This window comes from Colius striatus, chromosome Z (genome assembly GCF_028858725.1).
Source record: "Colius striatus isolate bColStr4 chromosome Z, bColStr4.1.hap1, whole genome shotgun sequence".
In the NCBI taxonomy this organism is placed as follows: Eukaryota; Metazoa; Chordata; class Aves; order Coliiformes; family Coliidae; genus Colius; species Colius striatus.
Window position 1 is genome coordinate 54,008,582 of NC_084790.1, and position 19,485 is coordinate 54,028,066.

A 19,485-nucleotide genomic window follows, 5' to 3' on the forward strand; every position below is an offset into this window, starting at 1 on the left:
AGTACGTATATTAATAAAGAAAGTAACAGGTTCTCAAAGCCATCAAAGGTCAGGGTAGAATTCCAGCACTGAGCAGAGCAATTTTTAAAAGGCCATGCATATAAATGGTTTCAGATCAATGCATGGGAATTCCAATCAACTAGCTGCTTACTGCTCCGAAGAAGAATAAAGACTTTCTACTCTCACACCATTCTACCCTTAAAATTACCAGCTACTTGCCTTTTGTGTATGTCACAGAATAAGATACATAACACTGGGACAAGTTCGTGGACATTGAAACAGCAAACTGTTGGCAAAATTTTCCATCCTGTTTTTCTACCTGTGATCAACAATAAAACCCTCAAACACGCCTTTAATCATGATGAAATTCAAGCTTTGCTTATTAAGAGTTTCATGTTTATTTATAAAGACAGAAATGTACCAAAAAAACAAAGTAGGCATCCTCCGTAATTACATTATTTAATAAGGTTAAATCCTGAGTTAGCAAAAGTTACTGCTTCACTGAAGTTTCAGAAATTGCTAAAAGGCATTTTTATATTTTTGGCTCCCAGTACAAATTCTTCACTTTTCCAAAGCTTTACATCAGAAGCAAAACACAAAATAAAAATCAAAACTGAGGAAGACAGTAAGTATCAGTGCAGCTTCAGTTAGCTAGCTGTGCATCAGCCAGAGAACAGTTACAAAAACATTTGCAGAGACTCAAGACTCAAGAGTTACGAACTGAACTCTGTTTTTCAAATCATTAATAGCACTTAAAACACCCCTGTAGTACAGGGACTGTAGTTTCAAGTCAAATACAATCAAGTGAGAAATGATTAATGTGCGTGTTACTGCAAAGACCCACTGGTTTTCAGATACTGATGCTCAATTCATTACAAATTACAGTACTTGAACGTCTTGCTCTCATGTACGAGTCGGCTGACAATCTTCGTGGATGTACTTTACAACAAATGGAACTGGTTCTTGCCACTACTGTACACAGCTCTCACACAGACTGAAGTGTCATGGAATTTCCTTTCACACAGCCTGCAGACTTCCTGGTACTAGCATGTTTTCACTCAAAACGACAAAAGCTTTACATGTGATTTGGTAACGCCCATGAGATTAACAAAACGGTAATCTATAAAACTTGTAGCGTGGTATTAATGTCACAATGTTTTATAAGTAGTTTTGGGAAAAGCAGTAAGAAGTTTCTTCATGGACACAGAGTTCTTTGAATTTCAGAAACTAGCATTAACTGTTACACTGCACCGAAAAAAAACGGGAGTATAAAAAGAGCAAAGAGGTCAGTGGGTTCCGAACACAAAACTTGTCAATTAAAACGGGAAGACACTCGAAATGACTCACAGTCATTTATAAAACCCATCCTGTAGACATAAAACAAGAGCAATCCAGAGACATTAGATATCTTTTTAAAGATGACTTTCCTTAGTATTTTTCCTTATGGAAAGCAAACTGTGTTTTAAGAAACAGTTTTAATGTATTAGCAAAGTGCAATACTGTCACATTACCAAAAGTCTCTCCAGAGGAGATATAAAAAAATTAGCCAATTCTAATAAATTAGAAGGTAACTTGAAATTTAGAATAGATTAATTATAAGACATCCACAAAAAGGAGTGTGGACTTCACACTCCTACATAAAACAGAACGAGTCATGTACTTATATGCTGATGCTGCAAGATTCACAAGACTGAGCTAGGTCAAACTTGCCCACTCAAGTTATAACACTGAAGAGACAGGCAAAAGGACATAAATGAAGCTCTTAACGGAAACATATCATTTGGAAAAAGACGGTCTAGATTACGACATTCCACCATGATACCCTTTTTCAGCATTGTGTGTTTGCCAAGGTCTGGGAACCCAACCTACAGACGGACTGTAGCTTGCAGTGACTTCATCCAATGACAAGAGTAATGTTTAGGATTTTGCCATCTGTCACCCCTCACGTTAACCAGCCTCTTTTAGATGAAGATCTAACTTTAATAGGACAGAGAGATTGGTAGGTGACAGTCCCCAGATGTGCACGAAGTACAGCTGTATTTCACTTAATATCAACATAATTTCATGAGGTCCTTTCAGTACTATTGCCATTATATTATGCTATTCAACTCCTCAGATGTAGCCTTCGTTTTAAGAATTTCACTATTCTAATTGCCATTTCAGTTGAAGAGCCAAGATGAATTGCGTTCACGTTGACATGAAGTATCAGTATATCCCCAAGAAATCAGTAGTCTTTAAACACCCAAACTGCCAAAGAAGTATCATTTGTCACCATGGTTGCAAAAGTCTCTGGCATCTCATTAGAAACTGTTTGCTACAACAGCATTCTGCCAGGTTACCCTATTAGCACTGCATTGGTGTTAGCATCAAAAGACAAAAAGGTCGTAAGTGCTGGACCAACCAGAAGAAAACGTCCAGTTTGGAAGCCTCTCCAGTAAGGCATGAAGTTGAGGTGACTTTTGATCTTCCCCAAAAAAGTAATGTGCTGCTATAGCGAGGGAGACTATTCCATCAGAATGCTCTTCTGGGGCCTGAAAGTGAGAAAACAACAACAGAGTCTTCACAATTACTTCTGTCTTTTAAACACAAGCTCAATTCAGATGTGCTTTTCTGCAGACTTAATATCTATGCAACAAACTTTATCCTGCACCTATTCTCTGAGCATTAAAATGAATTTGTCTGATTATACAAAATGAGCTCAATTTGAATTGAGCCTGTAACTAGATCACAGTGCTTCTGATGTGTTACATAGCTTGTGTGTGCTCTAACTTCAACCTTTATGTCTGTTGGTTCTGCTGACAAGTCAAGACATGAAAGGTATTTATACCGATCTTCCCACTCTGAATCCTTAGCATTAAAAGCCTTTTCTGCCCAGCTTTGCCACTATCAATCTTCCAAACTTGGTCATGCTGCAGATTCCTGTCTGCCTTTATCAAGTACCCTCAAAGGATTATTCAGTTGAAGTGTTTAGACAGCCTGACTCAGGAAGGAACAAGAGACTTTCTGAACTTTCAAAGTCCTGTAGTATTTACTTAAATAATAAAACGCTGTTAAACCTATAATAAAAACACATAGATCTGCAAAAACTTCTCCACTGGCAAGTTAATGGGTCAGGAAGGCAATCATAAATCCCACTGGAACAGCAATGCTGGAAGCCTTGCTTCCCACTAAAAATAGTGTAGAAGAAAATGTAGAAAACAACAGTTTTTACATTCTCTTCAGCTTCAAGACAGGTAAGTCCCCCACCAAGGACTCTCTGTAATTTCCCCAAACAAAGCCAACAGAATACGTTAAAAGGAAACTACTCACAATAGGAAAGGAACTCTGAAATAACAGTAATAAAGATAAAATGTCGAGAGTTCTGCAGTTAACATCAGAGAAATAACATACTTATGACCCGAGAATATGGACACAAGAAAAACATGCTCCCTCTGGCTGTCTGGTAAGTTAGTCAACTAAGCACCGAAAGTATATATGTGAGTAGATATATGAAGTGAAAGGACAAATTAAAAGAGGGAAGCTAGAATTAGGATCTATCAAATAAAGCAAAGCTTAAGAATGTTACAATTTTTCACGTAAGAGCAGTCACAGTGCCGAGAGGGCAGAGCATGGGATGGCTGGGTGTCCAGCAGCAGCACACTCACCATCAGCTCCACCCAGAAGTGCCACGGCATGGCCTGCAGCCCGTGGGAGTAGAACACAAAGTAGTCCCCTCCTACACTCGCCACCGGCACACCGTCCCCGAGGGACCAGGTGGACAGAGTCGACCCTTGATGCGGCTGGACATACAGAGACATGTGACTTGGGCCTGCAGAGACAGCGGCATGTGTTGACAGCTGGAGGCAGAACAACCATCTGTTTTCCTATACAGTACCATGCCCTCTGTCTACCACTGTTTGTGTCTTCTAAAACATGATACAACTGTCTTCTCTACAGACAAAGCTTCAATTATTTCTAGGTGGTGAGATAAGATGAAGATGTAGGTGAGGGGCTTTCCTAAGAAGAGACTTGCTATAAAAAAGATCAAGACTTAAAATAGCTAAGGTTATCAGTCCCCCAAATAACAACTGCAACATAACACCCACAGCTTCTAGTGTGTTATGAAACTGAATTAACTCTTGCTAATCTCTCAAAGCTCACTATTTAGGGAAAGGCAGAACCACCTGCAGCACTCGAGTCAAAACTTGATTTATTATGGGCATCAAAATAAACACAAATCCTGAACCAGGAGCTTGAGTCACTTACCAGATACTTCAAAGCTTAATCTCACTGAGTTCCAGGGCATCAGCTCCTTGGACAGAACTTTAAAGTGAATGGGGTTTCTTGGAAAAATTTCTGGAGCAGGAAGATACCAGTTTTTTCTGGAAAAAACAAACAAAACAAAAACATAAACCAAAAAGTCTTAGCTTGTTTTCAATGCACACTCAGAGGTACCAAGTACGAGAAGCCAAAAAGTTGTTGTATAGTATAGCTGAGTCTGCTGTTACTATATGAAAGATTCAAAAGCTACTGATTCCAGCAGAAGGGAGGTAAAATTAGCAGCTTGTGGCCGAATACTTAAAAGGCACGCTAACAGAAAAATAGTTACCACTGTATTGTCATTACCTTCATCTGCCTTAATTTACAATCCAATAAAATAAGTTATATACAATATTTGCATCTTCAAACTGCTACAGTTTTGCTCACAAAGATACCTGGGGTATGAGAAAGTCACAGCAGCTAGGTTTTTTTTCTGTGGAGACCAGCTACCCTACACTTCCTCTCTGCTGTCAGTTGGGCTGAGAGGGGAAAAAGGGAAGAGATAAACATATTCCTAGTCTGAACTGCACTTTAGAAGGCACTCCCTTCACCTTTTTCTCCACTTGTGCCGACAACAATGCATCAACACATCAACTTCACGTCTCCTGCAGCAGACCCAGCAATCTCTTGCAGGGATTCTGTCAGAAGACACTGTATCTAGACAAGTGTCTTCTGAAGTGGAAGAATTAGTTACTTTTGGACCAAGGATAGCCTTACTTTTTCTTCCCTTACGTAAGCGGCCAATGTGCTTTGCTGCAAGCACTCAAGTGAAGCAGCGTTTACACTAACCGGAACATGAAATGCACTGGCAGAATCCACGGAAGGCCACAGAAAGGAGCCTGCTCCTCACATGGAGTTCTAATGCTGTCATTGATTTCAGGAACGTGGGGAGTTATGTGAGATATTCCATTGTAATCAAATCCATTAATCCATATACCAGAGTCACTTTTAATCACATTTCCATCTAGATCATGAAATCTTCTGCTTGTGTGCTAGAAGGAAGAAAAACCACAAACCAACACAAAGAAGCCTGTGCAGTTCACAGCAGCCAGCAGTGGTTCTGAAATATCCTGCGTGTCAATCCTTAAGGTCTACTGTGTTTCCAGTATGCGCTGAACACATATTTGAGTATTTATGGATGTATACAGAGGGCTACTCTGATTGAAGAAACATAGCATAAAAATACCTACATTCAGAAGATATCTGTGCCTGTAAGCATCTGTTCATCTCCCATCACTTCACCTTTTTAGTTAGTAAACTCTCCCACTCAAAAACCCCTAAAAAAACCTCTGATACAGAGGTACTAAATGTAGATATTGAGCAAGGGAAACTTCCCAGATTTGAGAGAATTGGTGACAATTGTTACAGAACTTTTAAATCAAGCAAGAAAGGCATGGTTGCTCTTTTTGAGGTGGAAGGGGCGGGGAGTGTGTGTGTGTGCACACACAATGAGTTTTGAAAAAACCCAAGTGGTCTTGTAAACAGAGGCAATATGAAACGTAAAACTCTTCTTACCTGGAGAAAGACCCGCTTGGGCTTTGGATTAGCTGCATCAGAACTGTAAGGAAAGAAGATTCCACTACAAACGAGAACCAGAGTGACTACAAACACAGTAGTTAAAGTTATTAGCGTCGTTTTTGTACTTTTGACAAGGTAAACGAAGTTAATCTAGAGAATAAAAAGACAGCCCAGTTATAAAACTGTAACACTTAAGTGACACTATTTGTACAACTCTAAAATGCAATTATGGAACTGGAAGTACATTAAAAAAAGATATCATTGCCAGTACTATCTGCTACATTTCTTCGGAATCTCAGTATTTAAAACCAGAACCAATAAACTGAGAGTTTCCTGGAGCTTTTAAAAATTTCCTACTTTTCAAACACCTGCCAACAGAAAATCAGAACCCCTGCAGCCCAGAGAGCAGAGAGAAAAAAAAAAAAAAAAAAAGTATTGTTCAGCCACATAGAATCAATAGAATGGTGGGGGCTGGAAGGGGCCTCTAAAGATCATCCGGTCCAACTCCTCTGCTAAAGTAGGACAACCTACATTAGGTCACTATACTTCACCTTAAAATGACTGCCTGCTCAAACTCCAGCATTAAATTGCATATTTAACACCAATTTTTACTACATCATCATAAAACAGATAATTTTTTGGAACCCCTGCTACAAAAACTTTAACATAAACCCTGTAATCTTTAACATGTTTCCTAGACGTTTCCTGGAACATATTTAAAATACTGTCAAATTATCATTAACTCAGAAAAAATTTATTTTAGACTCTAAAGAAAGTTTTAAAGTTTTAAATAAAATTTACAAATTCAACTTACAAAATAGGATGACAGAATCACAGTGATGACCACAATAAATCCTGCCAACACTGCATCTGGTAGAATTTCTGAACCGCTTCGTCCCATGATAGGTGTGAACATTTCAAACACAGTCCAACTAAGATACATCATATACACATAGGGAACAAACATTCCCAGCATGTACATCGTGACAAACTTCATTGTGGCACCTACAGGGGCAAGAAGAAACCCAGCAAAATTAAACAACTATGAAAGTTTAATAGGACATAAAAACATAGCTTTTAAGTACATCCACGTACTGCTGGCAAGGCCCAATATATGATACTGCTTCTCATCCCTGACATGCGTATGAAAAGAGGATCTTATTTTGCACAGCCAGTGCCAACACAACTCTTGTTAAAAGCACCACAAAACCATTCTTGCACGATTAAAAAAGAAAAACAAAACCAAAAAACCCCTGAGCACTGCTTGAGTATTACAGTATTTTCAAAACAACTTTACTGTCCATCAAAGTATCTGATCACTTACTAACAACCCCACATAGCATTGTTCCTTTTGTACTGAGAGATGGGATGTTTTCCAGTGAACTTTTTTTTGAAGAGTTTCTTCACACTTTCAAAACGCTTTTAGTTTAAGAACACTTCTTGTTATTACAATGTCACATGGTTACTTTGACTATTCAAATTCAAAGCCTGTTTTTACTTAAAAAAATAGAGTTTAGATGAAAATACTCAAAATACAACAGTAGGGGCAACACTCATACCTTTTTGGCTGAATTCTTTATGGATCATCAGCTTTGTGAGTAAAGGAAACGCTACCCATAACAAACAAATGAATGCTGAACAAAGGCCCATCTGAGTAACTATAGCCAATACTATAGACCAAATCATCAATGAGGCATCAAAAAAAGTATCTCCCAGGTACTGCTCATTCATATTCTGTAAAAAAAAAAAGCAAATATACTTTTAACTGAGCATATTCTAAGTATCACATTTCATGAGGACAGAGAAAAATTCTGATTTCTTGTATGTAATTGTTTTCACAGCATCACAGAATCTTAAGGGTTGGAAGGGACCCTGAAAGACCTCCTAGTCCAACCCCTCCTGCCAGAGCAGGGCTACTCAGATTTCCATGGACAAAACAATCTTGACAAGCATCATCTCACCATTCTCTTACCATTTAGAATTACTTATGTCGGTATACTTAAAAATTCTTAAAAATCTGCACTAACATAGCTTGAAAAAAAATATACAGGCTGGTGTGAAAGGAGGAATGGAACGTACAAATGACAATACCGAGAAGACAGAAGGCTGTTATTGTTTCAGGTACACAGGCAAATAGAGCCTCTTCTTAAGAAGGACTGACATTTGTGAAGTAGCTAAAAAAGTTATGTGGTACTTAGGTATCTATTACCTACTCAAGATTGTAAACCCGCTTTTGAACAGGAGCTGTTAACATACTTCTTACACAAGCACTATATTTTAGGTTCCCTTAGACGTCACAGCCGCCACTTCTAAAAGGAGTCTGCTTTTTAAAATACAATTGCCTTGAAGACATCCATAAGCCAGATAAACCTCCTTTTTTTGAAATCGTTTGTGCTATTAACCCCTTAGTTTTGGTTTAATTTACATGGGCAAGTGTTTGTGAATCCTGCTAGTTGCAAGAAGAACTGCTAGAGTGAACAATGGCTATGTGAAAGCACCTATCTCCATTTCAGGCCAAGAAATAAAAGGGAAAGTTAAAAAAGGAAGGAAGGGAATAAACATATGAGTTGCCAAATCTATTTCAAAACAAAAAGCTTATCAATTCAACAAGCTCTTGAGCCACTAACAGACAACACGCAGACATTGCCTGTGATTACCAAGTAAAAAGCTTGGCATACTAAATTTTTAAGCGACCTTAAGTACCATCTAAGCTACAGAGGCAGAATAAACTGTTTGGTGTACTGCAAACTATAGCATGCGAGAACATTAAGAGAGACTTGTGATATTGAGTTGGTTGGTCTGCTGATCAGACAATCAGCAAGCAAGAGTAGATCCAGAGCCTGAAATAGCTGAACAGTTAGCCGAAGCACGCTCTCGTGTGCAAAGACTAGAAAACGGTAACATCACAACTTACTTCATAAAAGGCTCATCTTTCCACAAGAAGACCATACCGCATATATGTACTTGTTACTATATGTACACCAGCTAACACTCCCTCAAACAATTGCAAAAAAACAGATAAAGACATGAAGGAATGACCCAGAACTTTGCACACAATCAAATTTCAGTAAATTCTTAAAATTTCTTTAAATACTTGGATGAAGCTGGATTTGGCTGACAGCTTAGGTTTCCTAAGTTCCTTTATCCCAAGCTTGTACAAGTGGCTGAGAAGGCTAAGTAACAGCAAGACAAATGACTAAATATTTCTGCATCTAAAACCTAATAGACTCCAGTAATCAACTTCTGCCCCAGCAGAGTGTCATGACAAAGACTTCTCACCTAAACACTTGGGGGATCATTATAAGCTATAATTATAACATTACTATGCAAGTTAAATTGTGTTGGTTAGTCCATAAGAAAAAAAAAGAATTCTAAGCAAAAAAGGTCAATAGACAATAATCATGACAAATGACAGAAATGGAAAGTAACACACCAAATCCTCACCAAGCCTGGCAGGGGCCTACATGACCTTGACCTATTGCAGAGAAGACTATACGGACTATAAAATCTCCATCTCCAGTTATGGTCAAAACAAGTACCAGAATAATAAGAGAGAAGTGTGATCACTCAAATCTTTACAACAGCTTCGTTTAGAAAGTTTTCCAATACAGTAATCTGTGCTGTAGACGAGGGCATGACAGAAATGGAAATTCTGACAGATATATATAAAAAAAAAGATCCTCATATGAACCATCTGAAAAAAGAAATCATATTACTTGCTCAAAAGGTCATGAATACAAATAACAGCACCGAAATAATATGTATAATAACAGGACAGAATAAACCAGAGAGAATTGGAATTTCCACGTTTCACAACAAAATGTGAATGACAGACTAGATTAAATGCAGTATATATACATATAAAAAATACAAAGATACATAACGAGGTACCATATCAAAATCAGTTATTACATTCAGGGAATCTGTCACAGAAGTGCAAGAATCTGGTAAGATTCAAGTAACATTCAATTATATATACAGATTTTGTTAACTATCAAGACTACTGAAAGGTATCAAAACCCATAATTCTCGAGTTGTTTGTCTGCTCTCTTATCAGTGAAGCAATAGAAGGAAGGAAAGGTGCAGACAGGGAAAGAAACAGTACCTTACACTGTACTCTACTAGCCTTTTGTATTTTTTTAAGCAGTTCCTAAAGGTCATTAGCAAGAAGAAAAGCTCTTTAATTTAGTAATCTCTACACTTAGACAAAGCATTTTTAGAGCAACATTTTAAGTACTTCTGTCCAAATCAGAAAACTTACTGCATCTTTTCCATCAACTAAAAAATTAAGTCTTCCAGCAATTAAATGCTACATTACTCTTCAACATGAACAACTAAATCAAGCTTACCTTGTAAAAGAACTTCTTGGCAAGTGTATGCACAAGAATTAGCTTAGCTGCAGCTGCAGTGCCATACAGAAACACAGAAACATAGAAATGGGTGTACCAAGAGAGTGACCGCCCAATGATGGAAACAAACACTGCCACTGTCAGGGCTACCACCAGCGTGCAGACCCAACTTAGCAATGTTAAGCCGAATGCAGTGAGCAATTTCTTCAGGTTATGAATAGCTATGAAGAAGACAAAATAAGTTTAATTCAATTGTCATGTATTCTACTGCAAGATTCTAATCAGCCCATAGTATAATGGCTCTACTGACCAAAATAAAACTGCATGAGGAATCCACTCTGCAGATTTCTTAACAGCATGGTCTAAATAATTTAGCCTATTTCCTTGCAACTGTAGTGGGCTCATGTGACCAGGTTTTTGTACCAGAAGGGGGATTTGGCCAGGAGAGGCTAGCAAGGGTGGCTTCTATGAAGAGCTGCCAGAAGCTTCCCCTGGATCTGATGGGGCCAATGTCAGCCAGCTCTAACATGGACCCACTGCTGACGAAGGCAGAACCAATTAGTGATGGAGACAACACCTCTGGGATTCACATATTAGAGAAGGGAAAGACGTGTTTGGGCAGGTGCTAGATATTATGGCAGAAGGGAGTGAGAAATTGAGATTAACATCTCTGCATCCACCAGGGTGAATGAAGGAGGAGGGGAATAAGGCAATCCAAGTACCAGAGCAGAGATTCAGCCCATGGTGAAATCAAGTCCTGCCCCAGCAGTCCATGGAAGTCCATGGTGGAGCAGAGATGCACCTGCAGCCTGTGGAAGACTCCATGCCAGAGCAGGTGGATGCCCAGAGGAGGCTGTGACTCCATGGGAAGCCCACGCTAGAGCAAGTTCTTGTTAAGACCTGTGAACCCATGGACAGAGAGAAGCCCACACCAGACCAGGTTTGCTGGCAGGACTTGTGACCTCATGGGGAATCCATGCTGGAGCAGTGCATTCCTGAAGGACTGTTTCCCCCGTGGATGAGACCTACACCGGAGCAGTTTGTGAAGAACTGTAGCCCATGGGAAGGACGCACATTGGAGAGTTCATGGGGGACTGTCTCTTGTGGGAGGGATGCCACACTGTAGCAGTGGGAAGCGTGAGGAGGCCTTGCCTCAAGAGGAAGTTGCGGCAAAGATCATCTGTGACAAACTGACTAACCCCTATTCCCCATCCCCCTGCGCTGCTGTGGGGGAGGAGGTAAAAACTTGGGGAGACGGAAGGGGTGGGGGAAGGTGTTTTAAGATTCAGTTTTTATTTCTCATTTCCCTATCCTTTTTTTTTTTTTTTTGCTTGTTAATAACATCAAGCCATTTCTCCCCAAGTTGAGTCTGGTTTGCCTGCAATGGGAATTGCTGAGTGATCTCCCTGTCCTTGTCTGAACTCACAAACCTTTAATTATGTTTCCTCTCCCTCTAGTTGAGGAGAAGAGTTATAGAACAGTTTTACTGGGCACCTGGCATCCAGCCAGGGTTAAACTACCAGAGTAAGTCTTTTTGCAGTCTTTCCCCACTGCAAGATTTATTCCCACAATACTAGTCTATTTTGCACATTGGTTTTGAGAGTAAAAGTTTCTCTAGGGAGTCAACAAAGTTACTCTACCATCACCTTAAAAAAAAAAAAAAGCGCCATTTGGAGATGCTTTTCCTCTTACTCCAAAAGTGCCTGGATTTGGGGAGTAGAGGTGAGTGTTTAGGTTTTTTGAACAAGTATACACACACCTGAAAAGGTCTAACTAGAATATTTAAGTTGGTTTACATCCTTTAATAAGCTTTGTAATCTTTTTCCCCATTTGTTTTCTTATTTGCTCCTGCCTATCAACGATTGTTCAAGAAACACGATTTTGAAAACCTACCAACGCTAACAGAACAAAGAATTTACATAGGAACTAAGCAAAATTTATTTTTCCATTTTCAGATCTTTAAAAACTTAATTTTAATCTTCATGAAAAAAGAAGTTAATCATTCTTCATAAATGAAGAGACAAAAAGAGACATTTTGGTCTATCACAGTCTTTCTTCACCACAATTATTCACAGTTAAGGGATCTAAACACAAAACACCAAACTTTTACTGCATTCTGTACACATAAAATGTATTTCTGAAGTTTATCTAAAAAGAATCCTGAACACTTTTTCATCCACTAATTGATATCTGTTAAAGAGTAATGTGATTTAGTTTATTTATTTATTTTTAAAGAACTAGACTTACCTCTGCCTTTGGGCTGTAATACTTTCTTGCTTAAATAAAGAAAGCCAATTGTTGCTGTAATACAGTTCATGATGGTGCCAACACGGGCAGGATAAGCCAGAACGAATAAACCAAGTATATCAAAGAACACAACGTTTCCGTGTCGATACTCAAAAGATTTTGCCAGCTTATCTGATGTTGCTAGGTATTTTAGGACACCTAGAATGTTGTCACCTATTAAAAAAGCAGATACACAATATAACTACATCAGGGTTGATGAATTAATATACAGCATTGAAAGGAACAGAGATCACTGAAAAATCAGGTATTAATGGCTAGATAATCTTAATTAGAATCCTTAGTTACTTTCAAATCAATATCCCTTCTTTGTTCTTCAGAAGATATCTAGCATGTTCTAAAAGTGTAATTAAAATTACTAAATTTCTTACAACAAAAGGAAAAAGCATCCACAACACTACTCTCCAGTTAATTACCAAATTATTAAAATACCAACCTGCTCTCTGAATGGAATCTGTTAAAATTCTGTCTGATGTGTCATATTTTGTATGATAAATGTAGCCATTTTCAATAAAAGCCAAATCTATTCCTACAGAAAGGAAAAAAAAAGTTTGAAATTACCTAAAACTGAAACTTCAAAACAAACATGTGAAAGCCCCCAATATTTCACACAATACACTGCTCTACTTTGTAGCTCACTCATTATCCTTAGAGATGAACAAAATAGCCTCCTTTGTAGGAGGGTTAACTGGTATTCCATGTGTATTTGAAAAAGGGCACTTTTAAAACATTTTAAAAATATCTGTCCTTTTAAAGTATTGATTTGCATGCTGTACATAAACCAATTTCTACTGGAGAAACATGTAAAAATCTTCAAAGCTTTAAAGCTTCGAAAGAGATACACAAGGTGCTTTCCAAACATTTACTAGTAAAACATCAGTTGAGATCCACACCGGAAAGTAATAAAAAGCAGCACTGTGGAAAAATACAAACACCTTCTCAAAACATCAGGTGTGCTCCTTTTACTTCTAATCTGTAAACAGCTTTTCAAGTAGCCACTCTGAAAACTCTTCATTTAGAATTCCAAATAGTTTATATAAACAAAACTACTTTTTTCCAAAGACGGTTTTCTGCAAGATTAACTATACATTCAGTGTATCCCAAATACACACCCCTCCAGCAGCATATGAAGAAAGCTGCTCTCTGCAATCTGAATTCTCACCTTTGCAGATATTTAACAAATCAGGTCTCAATTCTACCAGTGGACAAAGAGGAAAAAACTAATTACTTTAAGTCAATTATTTCATTTCTATTTGTTTAGAAAAAAAACAGAGGTCAGTGAGAATTCATTTGCCATTTATGATCAAGGTATGAATCTGAACAATAAAAAACACATTGTACAAAATGAGCTATCTTATTTTCAGATTAGAAGTATATTTTCAAACAGCTGAGAATCTGTCAACATGTTTTGTTCTAAGAATCAATTCAGAAATATCACTGTTGTTGAAAGCAACTCCAATAACAGCCTCTGCCAGACAGCAGGGATTTTACAGAAGTTTACATTCCTTCAAATTCTGTTTGCATTGTGTGTTCCACATTTTTTTTTTCCACTGATCATTCTCCGCAGGATGGGTAGTAAACTGTAAACAGATTAGCAAAACCAAACACTGCTGTCCTGTGCTTGATTATTAAGAGAAAAAAACAAACCTAATTAAAATAACAGTGTACTGTTACTTCCTGGAGAGTTTTCCTAATTTTCAGGAAACTTTCTGTCATGCAGTTTCTTTCTGGAAAACTGTAGTCTCCAAAACACATCCTTAACAATCTACACAACAAACCAAATCTAAAGGCTCTTGCCTTAAAAAAAAAAGCATGAAAATTTGCTTCCAAACTGAAACAAAATAAAATTTGAGGACCTTCACATAGTGAACTGCAGAACAATCTCCTTGTTTTAAACATAAGATAAATGTATGCATACTGACATGTCTTCTGATAACATACCAGGAACATTGCCAAAGTCTCTGTAGATGCGAAAGTCTGTATCTGCTGGGATAACACCACTCTGAAATACTTCCTGTGCCACCACAGAGGCAAATGGGTGTTTGGCTGCACTTACATATGCTTGTACCAACCAAGGATTCTCAGGTCCTAACAAAATAAGAAGGTTCACAACAAATACTTTATCAACTTCAGTTAAGACACGTATCTTTACAGTAGAATTTTAAAGATGTTGCCCCACAGTGCACCTGTATTGGATGAATGACTCACATTTGAGAGAAAGAAATAGTTACACTTGAGGGGAGGGGTAAAAACCACCATGAGTGTTCAGAGACAGAGTAGCTAAGCCATTTCCTCAAAATGACACAGCACTACTGAGGAAGTAATAACTTGGCAGAGTTTCTAATATATCATCTATGTATTACACTTCAAAATTGCTGTTTGGAGAAAAGTCTCTCCACTAAAGCACTCAATGCAAGCAAAGAATGAAGCAGGCCAAACAACAGAAAGAAGTCTGCAATCCAAGTAGGATGGAGCAAGAATTAAGCTACAGGCTACAAAGCACAGTTTTGCTGCTTCCTGAGCAGCAAACAGTTCTACTGCCAACATCTCCCTGAAAAGAAAATTTAAAAAAACTGCTGAGAAAATTAATAAAGCACATGAAAGTATGCAAATGCAAGACAGGAGAGACATCTAAATCTGTTTTTCTCCTTATTAGCTTGAGGGAAACACAAGGTAAACACAACTTCTGTAATTCTGTTCCACACAGGCTTCCCACCTGTGAGGAAGCTTCCATGTCAGTGCTTCAACCTACACATATCTAGAGAGTAACCTACTTGCTCCACAAGGTTGGGAAAGAGGCACAGAGGTTCTCCTGTCTTTTTCTTATATGTCACTTTCAAAACTCCTTCAAATCTAGACTATTTATTATCCAATTATGCTAGTGTAGATATTGGACACATGCAAGCTCATACCTGTTTGAAAAACAAGTTCTTTTCCTCCTACACCTGCTGCCTCCAGGTTAACAAACGCTCTAATTGACTTGGCCCACTCATGTTGTGTAATGAAGCCATGACTAGCCTTGATAGGAAAACAAACAAATAAATATAGGTCAAATATCTTCCAGACCCATCTAAAAGTCATTTTCCATCATATATGATCAAGACAGACAAGGCAGACAGATCACTCACCACATGAACAGATGCAGAAAGCCCAAGTCTTCTAAGTAAATTAATATGGACTATAGTCTTAATCTAAGCATATTTTCCCCTTTGAAATCAGATACATTTTCCTGAGAATGTTAAGACTGGCATTTAATATTTAACAGATTAACTATAAGCAGTTACTCTTTCCTTTGTCAAAGAGTTTTAACACACAGCTTTGACGGATATTCTATGTTTCTGGCATATTCTCACCTGCAAAATATTTTCTTCTGCACCATTAAATAAGAATATGACAGCATGCTGCAGGGGCTCTGGTGATTTTGAAAGTGTGTTAAGTATTTCAAGCATCACTGCGCAGCTAACAGCATCATCACTGGCACCTTAAAATAATCAGCAAAATAGTAAAGCTTAAAATGAATACACAGGATTGCAACAAAGACCAGAGGAAAAAAACACCATTACACTATCGCAGTGACTTAATCTAAGGTTCAATTATGTCAAGCTTTATAATATTTTCTGATACTACTTGTACCTTGCGCCTGTACTAGTTAAAAGCAATATTAGAAAGGAAAATAATGGTTAAAAGTTGCGCAAGTGAAATATAAGATATCAGATCCAACACTACTGGTTAAGAAAAGTAGACAGATCAGGTTACAAAGCAAGCAAAGTGATCATTATCTATTTTGCTAAGATCAATACAAACAAACAAGGATTTTTTTCACTAACAGCATAGTCAATTTTTAAAATATAAACATTCCCACACAAGTCACCCTAAAGCATTCTATATTGCTACAATGCATTCAAGTTAAGTGGACAAAAGTTCATAGGAACACAAGGCCAAGACTGCAAAATAAAGGAAATACCAGAATTCACACCTGTTAAACATTCTTACAATAACTTTCACCATCAGATGCTTTGCACCACCTTTCCATCTTTGCAAATTTCTCTGTAATCCCATACAAACCACTAATACTTTCTGGCACTTTTGTGCAAGGCTGGTGAAGTTACTCTGACAGTAAATGTAAAGAGAGTAACTGAAGCAGACAAAATCCCGTGTCACAACCCACAGAAAAGGACAAACAATTTACATAAATGGCATCAATTTAAGGACAGTTTTCAATAATCACTGTTTTATGCTTGTGGAACATTCTTTCTACGTCTAGGCAGTCATAATTAGACTATAAATACAGCAATTACTATTTCTGCAGTTCCTAAATCACACAGCATGTTATAATACAGTTAAGCTTAATCTGGAAGTTCACCTGGCCTAAATATGCCTGAGGAGAAAGAGAAGCTCTTTATACTACTTGTTGTCAGGAAAAAAAGCACAAAGAATATGGCAAGTGCTTTGCTTCTCTAGCCAATACTCAACTGTTAACTCAAGAACAAAGACTACTTGCGTGTACTAAAAAAAAAAAAAAAAGAAAAAAAAAGAGAGAGACAGGTTTACCCCACAAAAAAAATCCAAACCAACCCTATCTTGTGTGGCATAAATGAAGAAACTCCAGTAAGGGCTGCGCTGCTGTTGACTGAAATCTGTAGGTATTTTTCAACTGCAGTAACAGGCATATACCTTCCTGTCACTGTTAAAACCACGTACTTATAAAGCTGTTTGAACTCTTGCTGTAATAATTGTTTAACATGATTAGATCGATAAAGGCAGAGGGACAAGAATAAGAGAGTATGGGCAACCGTGACAGCAAAAGTAGCAGTGAGAGGGATGTACACACTACAAAGGCAATAGGACCTTAATCTTTGATCACTACGTCTTGGGACAGAAGCTTTGAATGAAGAAAGAAAAATAATACATTGCCACAGCTTACAGATGTCACACTAAAAATATGAGATAAAGTATCATATCGGTGAAGGGAGTAAAAAAACTCAGACTGGTTAGTGGGGGTAGGAACAGTCTCTGGCATCAAGCACTCTGTGAAAGGAAAGCCAGGATTAAATCAGTACAGAAAGACCTGAATGACAGGTGGAAGCAGCATGTGAACTACATCCAAAAGCACTCAATTACCAGAAAGGCAGGCATAACCAAGAAATCTAAATGCAGTATCTGTAATTTGCTGCCTACCAGAAAGTAAGAGTAAAATCCTCCCTTTAACAAGACCAACCTGTCACTCCAAATTCTGAATCTTACTGAAATCAAGCAGATCAGTTGACACATGCACTATTCCAACATGTGGCTATAACACGACTTGGTATGAGAAGACAGTGACTGAAGCTCTGTGGCTCATGCAACACACAGAAACGCAGAATGAACATGTGGACCTACCTGGGGTGTTTGGCACGGAATCAAAGTGACAATTGGATAACACTGCATGCTCAGCTCCATCTCTGGGTTCCAGCTTCACGACAACATTGGTTATGTTTGCATAGTAACTAGTAAAGCCTCCTAAAAAGTCAATGCTGAAGGAGCCGGTGGGCCTCTGTATGTCTATGGATATCTTGTGAGAATCTGTGCTTTCTCTTTCTATTGCCCTAACTTGTTCCAAGATGTAGTTAACTGCAAGAACTTCATTTTCTGGACTTCCAACTGTTCTTGGCCCAATTGCTGTTATGTCATCAAGGTATCTCCTGTAAGAGACAAATTACACATTCAATATCAACACGTTCAACATTTAGCGTGTAACTTACCTACAACTGTTACAAGTTTGCACAATGTTCTATTTCAAAACTCAGAGTAAGTGAAAGAGCTGAAAGCCAGTTAGTAACTGTAGTCAAGATGCCAGAGATCATTACGGCAGTGGGCACGTAGTACTGACCATACTCGGAACTCCTCATCTTATTTATCACAATATTAAACCACATTAATTGTTTCTTGCAGCGGAGAAAGGCCGACGACCGCTGCCAGAGGCGTCCTCGGGGCCGTCCGAGAACCCCGCGGCGGCGTGGCACGGGGAGGCTGTCCCGCCCGCGCCGCGCACCCGTCGCCGCCTCGTCCCGGCCAGGAGCGTCGACTCCACTCGCCTGGACGCCGTACCTGGCGCGGGGGGCGCTGAAGTCGCGCGGCCCGGCGGCGGCCGGCCGGTTCAGCAGCTGCCGGTGCGAGAGGTGCACCAGCGCCCGCAGCGCCAGCAAGTACAGCAGCACCAGCGGCGTCCCCCGCGCTTCGGGCAGGGGCAGCGGCAGCCGCCGCCGCGGCCCGCCCCGCTTCTTCCCGCCCACGTCGCGGCCGCCGTCGTCCCGCGGCGGGGATTGCCGCCGGTCCCGGTCCCGCTCCCGGTGGCCGCCGGTCGCGCGTGTCCGCCGCACCGGCTCCGCCGCGCTCCGCTCCATGGCCCGCGCGCTCCGTCCCAGCTGCGCGCGGACACGCGATACGGAAACCGACGAGGGCCAAAAAGCGTCCCGGCCGGAGCGCGCGCCTCGGCTACTGACGGCCTCGGCGCGTCACGTGGTGCGCCGGCACCCCGCCCCCGGGAGCCGACGGTGGGCTCTCGCCTAGCAGCGGCCGGCGCGGAGCTGGGCGTGGGCAGTGTGGTGAGGCGGCGGCTGCCGAGGGAGGGCGCCGGCACCGGCTGCCGCTGCACGAGCCCGCCCCGCCCCGCTGTGCTCTGCGGGCGGCGCCGCCGCCTCACTCGCAGGGACGTAGCCGTCGGGGCGCGTTTGCACCCGTAGGGACATACCCATCTGAGCGCGGTCGCGGAGGAACGCGTGCGGCGGCGGGAGCGGGAGGTCAGCGCGGCGTGGCGGACTTGTAGCCGCGGCACCGCCGGTGGTCGGCGGCGTCGGGTTTTCTCGCCGCGGCGTTACGTTTTTGGCATTTGACAGATGTAGCGCGGCCCAGGCTGGAGCTAGGCGAGCCCGGCGTGGCTTGAGGGATGACGGCGAGTAGCAGCGTCCAGGGCAGCCCGGCCAAGGACAGCAGCTGCAGAGTGCTGTTGCCACCCCCGCAACGCCTGGCTGCTTCT

General features: G+C 40.2%; 1 protein-coding gene across 1 annotated transcript; it reads right to left on the reverse strand.

Moving 5' to 3' along the window:
* Positions 1 to 401: 401 nt before the first annotated feature.
* On the reverse strand, positions 402 to 18,853 carry ERMP1 (endoplasmic reticulum metallopeptidase 1). Its single transcript, XM_062019272.1, has 15 exons — positions 18,558 to 18,853; positions 17,850 to 18,151; positions 15,824 to 15,951; positions 15,383 to 15,488; positions 14,412 to 14,558; positions 12,907 to 12,999; positions 12,414 to 12,626; positions 10,167 to 10,387; positions 7,377 to 7,551; positions 6,632 to 6,822; positions 5,815 to 5,967; positions 5,089 to 5,291; positions 4,246 to 4,361; positions 3,645 to 3,808; positions 402 to 2,531 (listed from the first exon to the last, which is right to left on the reverse strand). The coding sequence occupies exons 1-15, from the start codon at positions 18,851 to 18,853 to the stop codon at positions 2,367 to 2,369; spliced, it is 2,673 nt and encodes an 890-aa protein (XP_061875256.1). The 3' UTR covers positions 402 to 2,366.
* Between the last annotated feature and the right edge of the window lie 632 nt (positions 18,854 to 19,485).

Bases quoted from the DNA above. Each gene is read 5' to 3' on its own strand.
- ERMP1 (XM_062019272.1), bottom strand. From the start codon at position 18,853: ATGGAGCGGAGCGCGGCGGAGCCGGTGCGGCGGACACGCGCGACCGGC. The intron at 18,152-18,557 runs GTACGGCGTCCA...TGTCTCTTACAG, and splicing joins TTCAGCGCCCCCCGCGCCAG to GAGATACCTTGATGACATAA. The intron at 15,489-15,823 runs GTGAGAATATGC...TTTCCTATCAAG, and splicing joins CAGAAGAAAATATTTTGCAG to GCTAGTCATGGCTTCATTAC.